Source organism: Pteropus medius, unplaced genomic scaffold, assembly GCF_902729225.1.
Source record: "Pteropus medius unplaced genomic scaffold, Ma_sr-lr_union100, whole genome shotgun sequence".
Classification (NCBI taxonomy): domain Eukaryota; kingdom Metazoa; phylum Chordata; class Mammalia; order Chiroptera; family Pteropodidae; genus Pteropus; species Pteropus medius.
Genome location: NW_024342780.1, coordinates 1 through 11,199, shown reverse-complemented (window position 1 = coordinate 11,199; position 11,199 = coordinate 1). Strand labels below are relative to the sequence as shown.

General features: G+C 44.6%; 1 protein-coding gene and 1 pseudogene across 1 annotated transcript; both read right to left on the bottom strand.

Annotated features, from left to right (window-relative positions):
• Positions 1-249: 249 nt before the first annotated feature.
• Positions 250-10,679, bottom strand: LOC120605973 (sulfotransferase 2A1-like; the record flags this gene model as incomplete). The annotated part of the gene is made up of 4 exons (XM_039867057.1): positions 250-660; positions 3,172-3,352; positions 4,742-4,836; positions 10,497-10,679. Coding segments are annotated over 4 exons (572 nt in total), but the record flags the coding sequence as incomplete, so codon positions are not given.
• LOC120605974 (uncharacterized) lies at positions 9,729-9,847 on the bottom strand (annotated as a pseudogene).
• Positions 10,680-11,199: the final 520 nt, after the last annotated feature.

The window sequence follows — 11,199 nt, the reverse complement described above, 5'->3', positions numbered from 1 at the left end:
GACATAAAATACACGAGTGAAAACGTTAGTCGATGAATGCATTATACAGTATATCATTTATTTAAGTGTTAAAAGCCTTCATAAATACCATATATTGTTTACGATCAAACATCACATAGTAAGAGAAAGATGCTCGGTCAGGAATTGTATACGGCAAGGTCAGAACAATAATCAATTGTGAAGATGCAGGCCATGGAAAGAAAAGAAGCCTTAACTGCTTCTGTTCTTTTATTTCTCATTTTTGTAAAAAAAAAAAAAAAAAAAAAAAAAAGTTGACATAGCTTTGGATAATATTTATAGTATTTTCATATCGCTCTGTATGTATGAAACATTACAGCTATTTTTTAAAATCTGGGAGGCCATGAAGTGAATTAGAGGTGCCCTGGTTAATTTTCCACAATCAAACCTTCAGGGATACAAAAAAAATTCGATCATTCAAGGCTCCAGGATGAAAGAACAGCTTTTAAGCAATTACCAGCACTCATTCACATGTACAAGGACAGGTGAACGAATGTCTATCTCTGTGAGATCTAGAAGTTTCTGAGCATTATTTCCAGGGGAACAGCTCTTGCGGAAGATCTGCCATCTTCTCCTCGAATACTTTATCAAAGACCTCAGCTTGGGCCACCGTGAAGTAGGTCTTCCAGTCCCCAGAGATTCCTGACGAACGTAAAACAGAGAGGCTCAGATCAGACCCAGGCACAGGTCTCAAGACCCCAACACACCTCGTCTTGGATGTATTCCTGTCCGCTGGACGTGGGGATTGTCGCTAACCCAACAGAATGGCCAGCGGACGGTTCATTGCTGGGCCTTTGTGTGCGTTTACCTGTCAGAGAACAATTTCCTGTGTTCTCCTCCCAATCGATCGACCCATCGTATATACAATTCACCAGCAATAACGCACCTCTGTGTTCTGGTGCATCTGGGACGTGGCCACATCTCGCCATCTCTGTGTCTACGGCCCTGGCCTAAGCCAACATCGTTTCCCACCTGGATTATCGTACTAGACTTCTCATTACTCTCTCTGTTTTTGATCTTTCTCCTTTACGAGTTATTCTCAGCTTGGCAGCCATCCTGGTTCCTTGAGAAACGGAGTCAGATCCCGTTGCTTTCTGCTCAGATTCTCTGAGGACTTCAGGTGTCACTTGGTGAAAGCCTTTATGGCTTCCACACGGCTTGCTTTGGTCCCCGGGTGTTTCTCGGACCCCTCACCTCTCGTGACCAGCCACGTGCTCACTCAACTCCACCGCATTGAATCTCCTGATTCTGCCTCAAACATACTAGGTGTTCCCGCGCCTCAGACTACTTGTGCTTTACATTTCTTCTCACTGGGGTGCTGTCCCTTCACATGTCACCACGGCTTGCCTGTCGACTCTGTCAGGCCTTTTCTCCAACGCAGTCTTTTCCATTTAGAGCCGTAAATCCCCGTTCTTACTGTCTCTACTTACCACGTGGGACATACTATGTGTTTTTTCCTTTGTGTATGTGTCTGTGTGTGGCGTGTATCTCCAATATACGTTTTAGAAAGTCACAAGCTTTTCTTTTTAAGTTGCCAAAGACTTAGCGTTTCGGTATACGCAAACACGTAGCGTGCACTCGGATAATTGTCGAGAAGATGACTAAGGGAATGAGAAGGGGTGTGTGATCATTATCCCCACTTTAAGGCTGAGGAAAAAGTGACCTGGGGAGGTTACGCAGTTGAAAAGTGACGCGTGAGGATTTGAAGGCTAAGATTTTGATCCCGGAAGCCATACTCTTAATTATACGATTATAGTATTATTCTATATATCACATAAATGAATACTTAGGTATTATATTAATATACTAACTAAATCAATACATTAATTAAATTAATATAGAACAGAATGATATCCAATTGTGTATAAGTTAGTCATGCATAGATATGAATTATATGCTTAACTTATATGCATAGAAATAGCATGACGGAATGTCTAATAAATAATTGGTGCCCTATAAACACCCATTCTCATGCTCATCCTTATCCTGATTATCAGAACAATTTTTATCAGAATTGATTTCTTATGTTCGTGTACCCTCCATAACACATCTGACTTTCAGTCAGCCAGACTGAACTCTTGAGGTACCAGAATGTCTGTAAATCCAACATGGCCACCCCCATGAACCATCAGATAAGAGAATGTGTCTGTGAAACCAAGCAAGTCGTCTACTTTCAAAATGCAATAGTAGGAAAGGCATAGGAGAGATACTCTCATTCCAAATGGGAGCAATCAGAAAGAAGGATGAGATCACGGGTCCCAAGCAAATCCAAAACCTATCAGGGCAAAAGCCATTAGATTAAAAAATTTTTTTAATTAAAATATAGTTGACGTACAGTATTATATTCGTTTCAGGTGTACGACACAGTGGTCGACATTTACATACCTTACGACGTGATCACGATAAGTCCGGTGACGCGTCTAGATTTTAAGGATGGGGTATTGGCCTCTATCCGGAGGCTCTGACCCCCTGGGCCCCACCCCCCTCTGCCCCGAGTGGCAGCCCCCGCCTACTCGAGGCCTTTCGAATCATTTAATTCCTTTCTCCCATGGATCACCATCCTGGATATACTTGAGCTACAGGGTTCTGGGATAACGGGCTCCTCCCATTCCATGTAGGAGACACTCCTCATTCATCCTGAGCCCAAAGACACGGACACGACCACGGGGGCCTCCCGGCTAAGTGCGAAGTCTCCCCACTCTTTTCTCCACTTGAGTTATGGTTTGCACACTTCTTCATTCAGGACAGTTCTCTTGTGCTAAATCACCAGCAAGACAGCACCAACACGACCCTGCCCAGTCCCGTCCTCCCTCCCCGGGTCAATCACGGCCCGCAGACTGGCAGCAGGGAATTCACCCGGCCACGTCGTATAGACTGGATATCCCCTGTGCCAAATTCTGAGGAGAGGGGACCTGGATGACCTCCCGTGAGTCAGGTGACCCCTCCAGGTCTAAACAACCTCCTCCAAGTGCCCGCAGCCCACATCAGTACTATGCAGAGAGCAACTTTCAGATAAGGGCACGCGAGATGTCCTCCAGGGGACGAGCGGTTAAAGCCACCAAGTCCGAACACTCCCTGGTCCCCACCGTCAGCATCCAACCGTCAGCTCAAGGATGCCCTCCTCACATCCCCTCACGTCACATTTTCATTTACCTTTTCTCATGAACGACCCGCTCTTGTGATCCAAAATGTGACTCGGCATGAGGGTGTAATTAGACATCTTGTTTTCTTTCATGACCTGGAAGGAACTGTGCTCCAGGAGCGAGTTCAGTTCGTCTGGCTCTAACTTTTTGCCCAGGAATTGGCAGAGCTTCTGTACAGCGTTCCTTGTGTCCTAGAAGGAGAGAAAGCAAGAGAGAGAGAGAGAGAGAGAGGGAGGGGGCGCTACGCGAGAGGAGGAACACAGAAAAGGGTTTGAAAAAGAGGAAATGACAGAATGAGGAGAAGGAGGCGGGGGGAGAGGATGAGGGGGACGGTACAGAAGTGAGAAGTGTAGAGTTGGATGTGACTGGGAGGGAGAAAAGGAAGGAGGTCTCGAAGAGCACAAACATGTCAACGATGTCAACGGATCGACATGGAGTCCCCAGTGTGACTGAATTCAGGACACCCGAACAGTGATGTACGGAGCTTGGGTTTTCTAAAGAGACTTTTAGAAAGGCGTCTAGATGATCGTGATGAGGATTAAGCAAGGAGAGGTTCAGGGACAACTTGACAAAGATTTAAGAGCTTTACGTCACATCCTGGCTGTGCCATTGAACGATACTTGGTGTGTGATCCTGGGAGATTATTATGAGAAAATGGACTTTATAACCAGAAACACATTGTTTTGAACAACAGACCTTCCTCTCAGAGCTACGATGCTCTAACATTTTTCTTTATTCCACGAGCCAACATGACCCAACAAGAAAACACAACTGTAGAAATGATCGCAATAAAAGTTCGTTCTGTGGCTTGAAAGCATAATTATAGGGACGTATGGGAGCGTGTACCACAGGTAGCGATGTGTGGTACAAAGGCTTCCGGGCGAAAATGAAGTTCACATGGAGGCCATAGAGGACTGGACAGAAGCAGCCAGAGATTGATGGAAGTAATGTTTCTTAGATAGAAGCAGAAGCCTTTTAATATCCTTCTGTCTCTTCTTCAAGATACCACTACTAGGGAAAGTCCTTCTTTCGATGGCTTGATCACCCTGAACGCTTTTGAGTATCATTTGACAATTTTTCCTGTTCGCCGTTGCTTGGTCTAGGACTTGGCCTGTCAGAATAATTATGCAGATTGATTTCATGACTTCTCTTCCCTTCGATTAGTCAGTTTGGGATTCCAGACCGTCAGACACGTCTCCAGAACCCTGCTCGCTTCTGCCCAGTCCCATCTTCTTTCTCAGTCCCCACCCCGCGCCCCCAAACCGGCAGGTCATAAGCAGCACTGTATTCTCACCCCTAGACATTTAGAGCCACTTGCCAGTGTGAGTATAAACCATCGGACTCCACCTCAGTGCATGAAGAAAGACCTGAAGGTGTCTCAAAAGGAAAGAAAGAAAGAAAGAAAGAAAAGAGAGTGTCGAGCTTAGGGCTGCCGACCAGAAGCAGGACAATGAAGACCGAGGAGCCGTTTTCACTCCGAGGGACCCTTTGACGAGAAGGTGGGATAGGGATGCAGAAGCACAGAGAGGAGCCCAGATGCCGGTGAGAGGGTGCGTGCTAACCACAAGAACAGGAGTTACCCGTTTTAGCTCTTCGTAACTCAGCATTAGGAAGTTCTCCTTCTCTCTCATGGATAGCCAGCCACGAGTGTGGTCAAACCAAGATCCAAATGCCACTGCAAGGTGGGAGCGGGGAGCGGGAAGAATGGTGGGTTAGAAAGTGGGGAAGCGGGGACCCATCGCCCGTGTTCTCTCTTGTGGGCACCATGGCTAACACAACGCCTGGCACTTGGGGAAATGTCCTAACTTTTTGCCGAATGAACGAGAGTAGGGGTGGAAGATTATTAACCGAAAATCATGCATTTACCTTGCCATGAGCCTAGTTCATTTAGAGCAGGTTCTGTACCCAGTTTTTGAGGGTCCCTCAGGAGAATCGGTGAGAGACCCATGTGGCGGAAAAAATGGTGTTCTTGCAGCCCCCGATCTGATCAGCATTTAGAATTTGGGGTTGTTAGGTCACTGCCACAGGCCTTGAAGATATTTTTTTGTTTTTTGTTTTTTGTTTTTTCTTTCGTCGTTGCTATTGTAACTATTGTTCCTTCTGGAATTATCTGCCTTTGCGCTGGTTTAAGTTTTCTATTCTTTTTCCACTACGGTTTTTCTTGAGACGAGGTGAAGATTCATTTTGTAATAATTCTCTGTGAGGCTAGGTGTGGTTCTTCGATCTGAGATATCTTCAGGAAATCCTCAGGCACGTTTTCTCGAAAATCGCCTTTTCTTGTATTTTATATCACCTTCCTGGGAGGTCAAACCTCTCGCTCCATTCTCCATCTTAACTTTTTAATGGCTCTCCACCAGCCCAAGCCCTTCTTAACTCCTACGTGCCGGAGGAAATTATCAACTGAGAATTCTACTCAGTTAAACTAGCGTTCAAAAGCGAGCATGAAATAAAGACATTGTCAGGTAAAATATCGAGGTGATTTATCACTTTCATTGCAAGAGAACGAGTTTAAGTTATACTTTTATGAACAAATAAAGAGAATCCAGGGAGAGGATCCAAGAGCGGGTTAAAGGAGAACTCGAAAGGGAATCGAACAATCTCGAAGCAAACAAAAACGGAAGCACAATATCTTAAAACTTATGGGAAGTAGCAAGAGTGGTTTCAAGAAGGAAATTTATAGGGATAAATGCCTACATGAAGGAAAAGAACTATCTCAAATAAATGACCTAAATTTATAACTCAAGAAACGAGAAAGAGAAGTGCAAACTGAGGCCAAAGTTAGCAGAAGGAAGGAAGCAAAGACCAGAGTAGAAAATATTAGAATAGATGAACAAAAACGAGAGCCGTTTTTTTTGTTTTTTGTTTTTTTTAAAGATAAACACATTTAGCCAGACTTAGAAAAAACAGAGCCGACTCAAATAAATAAAAGAAATGGAAGAGGAAACACTACAACAGATGCCACAGAAATACAACAAGTCGGAAGAGGCTACTACGAACAACAACACACCCACAAATTGAAGAACCTTGAGGAAGTGGATACATTTCTAGAAACAGACAACCTACCAAGACTGAATCATGAAGGAACAGGAAATGCGAACGATCCAAGAACAAGGAAGGAGACTGAATCAGGAATCAAAAATCTTCCAACAAAGAAAAGCCCAGGCCCACATGGTCTCCTGGAAACTTCTAGGAAAACAGTCAAGAAACGATTAATGCCGATCCTGCTCACGCTTCAAAAACATCGAAGAGGAGGAAACACTTTCGAACTCAGTTTATGAGGCCAGCATTACCCTGATACGAAAGCTAGATAAGCACACTATAAGGAAATAAAATTACAGACTAATATCCCCGATGGCTACTGATGCAAAACTCTTCAACAAAGTTTCAGCGCCCTGAATACAAGACACATCAAAAGGGTTATATGCCATGGGGAGCACTTCTAGTCAGCATTGTTACAGAGCCTTGGCTAATGAGGTCAGAGAAAAAAGAAAAAGACTATGTGTTAGAAATTAAAATAATAGTCATTAAGTGAAGGTTATATTAATACTTTATAATCAAAGAGAATCTCCAGGGAAACAATTAGAATTAAGGAGGGAGTTCATTCAGATCGATGAATAGCTAATCAACATTCAAAATCAATGATATTCTCCCAAATCAGGCACAGACAACTAGAAAATGTAATAAAGATGTCATTACTCTAAAAAGAAATGAAATACATCCAAAAAAGAGTTGTAAGCTCTTCGTAGAAAAAAAATCATAAAAAGATCATGAGACATTTAAAAAGCTTTAGAGAAGGAGAGAGATAAACAAAGGGATATGTCTACAAATGAAGAGATTAAATAAAATATGTCATTTCCACACTCATTATTCTGTAAATTACTATAATGACAATCATGGAAGATATAAAGTAGCAGGGCTCCCATATGCCGTTTGTGGGAATATAGTGACATGATTACTCTGGGAGAATAGTTTGACATTGTCTTTTAAGGTTGGAATTCATTTTCTCTGTGCCTTAGCCGATCTGCACTCAGGGTTATAAACCAGAAAGGAAGTCACGCACGCGTGCCCAGAGAAGTGTCGTTCCCAACAGCCCTAAACTTGAAACACCTCATTGAATTTCCGACTTCTGATTCCGTCAACCCTGCCACGGCTCATTCTGCTGGTATGGTTGGCCTTGGCAGGTGGGAACCAGACAGAGGGCCATCAAAGCATGCTCGGGGGCTTCTATATAGAAGATTCCAGATTTCAAGTCTCCCAGAGCATGGATGATGAAAGGGTGGCAAGCTCCAGGAGTCCTATAGACGCCTGACTTTGCTGGGGAGGAAATGTATCCAGAACAGGGGACCCCCCCCACCCCCACCCCAAGGCTCTGTTATCATGCATCAGACTCAGGGGCCAGAGGAGGGACTCCTGTTACCTAGGACTAAGTACGATATTTCCTGGGACTTAAATTCCCCAAATTTCTTCATTTGTATGGGGGAAAGGGTTTGGACTGACTTTCTACAAGCTGTAGACACCCTAGGCTACCGATCCCAGTTGAAAACAATAATGATTCTGGCATTGGTGGTTCCTGACTGGATGAGAGAGACCCACGTGTGAGTTTTGATGCAGAGATAAGCGAGATACTGGGGTAGCATCCTCATCACCCACCACCGCTGACTGGGCCTTCCCGGGTTCCTGGGAACAGCTGAAGCACGGTTCGGTCTGCCTTACGCACCCAATGGCAAGATTAAACATAGCACCGACTAGGGGGTTGCTCCCTTCGTGTCTGGGCTTCTGCTCTCGGGTTTCTCTGTTGTCTTTTTTTTTTTCCTGAAAGAGTAATCTGAGGCAACGTAGGAGGCAGGGCTGAAAAGTTCCTCCAGGATCAGCTCAGTATGAGATAGGACGGGAGGCTTCAAAGATTAAACTTTACACCGAGAGCAAACAGTTCAGGGGCTGTGTACTCGTCCACATGGGTGATTGCGACACAGCCTAGCAGGGCCAAAGAGCAGGCAGATGAGGACACTGATGAGTCTAGTACGTTAATGTAGGAAAGACGTAAGGGTGGCTCTGGTTGATGAAGTCCCTGGGGAAGGGGTGGCAAATACACGTTCATTATTTAACACAGGTGTAGTAGCTGCCTAGGAGCCGGGGTCAACAGTGTACACCTCAGAGAGCTTACGTTTTAGTGGGAGACACATGGGATAAACAAATAATCAGAATCCGAATTCACTGGCGATGAGCACTAAGAAGACGGGGAGGGATGCTATTTTATACGCCGCCGAAAAGGAATACTTCCCTAAATCCGGTCATTTCGGCAGAGACCGGAATAAAGATATTAATCAAGGTTGTGGCATAACACTTTCATGCACGGATAGAAAAAGATATTTCATGCAAATGGAAAAGCAAAACAAACAAACAATGCTGGGGTAGCAATACTTATACCAGACCAAATGGAATTTAAAACAAAGGCTAGAACCAGAGACAAAGAAAAACCAGGTAATTCCGCTTCTGGGAATTTCTCTGAAGAAACTCAAAGCCCTTATTCAAAAAGACATATGCACCCTTATGTTCAATGCAGTATTATTTACAATCGACGAGATATGGAAGCAACCTAACTGTTCCTCATGGATGAACGGATAAATAAGATGTGGTACATACATATCAGAGAATATCAGCCATGAAAAGAATAAAATCTTGCCATTTGCGACCCCATGGACAGACCTAGAGGGTGTTACGCTGAGCGAAATAACTCGGGCCGGAAAAGACACCTACCACACGATGGAGTCTAAAAAACAACATAAATGAACCCACGAAGCAGAAACCAATTCATAGGCGCAGAGAACAAACGGGTGATCGTCAGATGGGAGGGGGCTTGGGGGAATGGCTGACAAAAGGGACGGGATTAAGAAGCACAAGGTGACAGTTCCAAAACAGTGCCGAAGGTGCAAAGTGCAATTTAGGGAACGTCGTCAACGCTATGGTACTAACTGCCTCTGGTGTCAGATGCACGTTGAGCTTAGCGCGTAGAAAACGTCTGATCGTTGCGTTGTACCCCCGAAACTAATATACTATTTTATATCAACCGTTCGATTATGTCCATTTTTTTTTATTGAGAAATAAAAAAATATATATTTTAAAAAACGGTCGTGGGATTTACGTAAAGGAAAATGGCGAAGGGCACCAGGAGGCCGTATGGGAAGGTCGGAATCACGCTCGTCCTGGGACGAAGGGCGGGTCTATGTATTTAACGAGGTAACGATGCAGAAGGGGAAGTTTTGGTTGTGGGGGGCAATGCGCTCGATTTTGAACTTGTCAGATTTGAGGGATCTATGGTTCTCTCTGCGGAGCGGATGTCTGTGGATTTAGAGAGACAGGTTTGCGGTTAGGGAGACAAATCGCAGCTGACATATGGGACTCGTCGTGTAGTTTTGGGGGAAATCGCAAAATTTTAAGTATCTGAGAAAGTCTAGAAATTCTGCATAATTAAAAGTAGCGATACCGTAATTAATGCATACTTTTTTTTTGAGTTTTTAACAGCTTTTCTTGGGTTTCTTTTTCTTTTCCTTTTTCTTTTTTTTTTAACGCCTACAGCCCCTGGTCTTCCTAGGTGGTCTCCCATCCAAGTACTAACCAGGCCCGACCCTGCTTAGCTTCTGAGGTCAGACGGGATCGGGCTCGTTCAGGGTGGCATGACCGTGGACATTTTTTCTTCTTCTTTGAAAAAAATTTTATTTTAAATGTCCACCTGAAAATTACATAATTGTATTCACCAACGTTACCCCCAATAAACTTAATAAAAAAAATGGTTATTTTATTAGTTTCTAGTACACAGGACATTGGCTAGACAATTATAGAGTTTATAAGACGATCTCCCTGAGTGCTGTGTCTCTGGCTCTCCGCCTAGCCAACATGTTCATGCTGACTGCATTCCCCATGCCCTGAATGCGTACATTTTTTTGAGACCGCTGGGACAAGCGCATAAAGGGCGTTTTAGAAGGATGCATCTAAAACCGATGGAAGGTCAAGATTGTGTTGTCCAGGAGGCCGGTGAGAAGCTGACTTTTAGAAAGCTATGAATTAGGAGAGCAGAGGAGAGGAACACAGATGCTCTTGTTGGTGTTAGACTCAGGGGGCACCTAAGACAGATGACGATGGGGCAGGCCGAAGGGCTGGCTGGGGTTCTGCGGCTCTGCCAGAGAGCACGTGGAATCAGAAAATGTGGGTTCCCAGGGTGATGGAAGCTTTTACCCACAGGTTAGCGAGATGCAGGGCTGAGCGACGGGGTGTCAGATGAAGTCTGGTCGAGGACTCTGAACCACCTCCCGGCGGCCATATTTTACATTCACTCACCATTTCCTCGGATGAACCAGTCAAGATATTGTTCCAGTGACTCTGGTTTCTTCGCCAAATTGGAAATAGTCCAGAAAAAATAACCAGACACGAGGACATCTCTGGGATTTCGGAGGAGATAAATCAGCTTAGAGAGAAAGACGGGGTAACAAAACATCAGTACAGTTTCCCATGCTGCCCGGTCTTCATAAAAAAGGAGGGGGAAAAAGCCATTTCCTGGGAAATGCCTAGTGAGTATCAATGGATTCCTTTAATAAGCTGATGATTGCATGCATTAATCAAATATCTATTTTACGGTGCTTAGCAACCAGTCACCGGGGTGATCTTACAGTAGAAGACAAAAGGATTGTTCCTTGTTTCTGAGATATTTTAAATCCGGATCTTGAGGGTAGTTGCTCGGCTGCGCACGCATCTAAAGATCTGACAAGCTAACACTCCAGGCGAGTGTGTAGACACAGACGCGCGCGCGCACGCCCACACACAGACACACACACACACGTGCAAAGATGCTCGGCATCCGAACACCTGAGTTCTATTCTGGATTCTGCGCCAGCTTCCTGTGGGACGTGATTCCAGGCCCCCGTGCTCGCCAGGCCTCAGTTTCCCCATGCGGGGGGTGTAACGAGCTCCAAGAAGACACACGTAAATCGGTGTATTACAAATAAGCTTGGAAAGTGATGGGTTTTAGAAAAAAACTTCATCG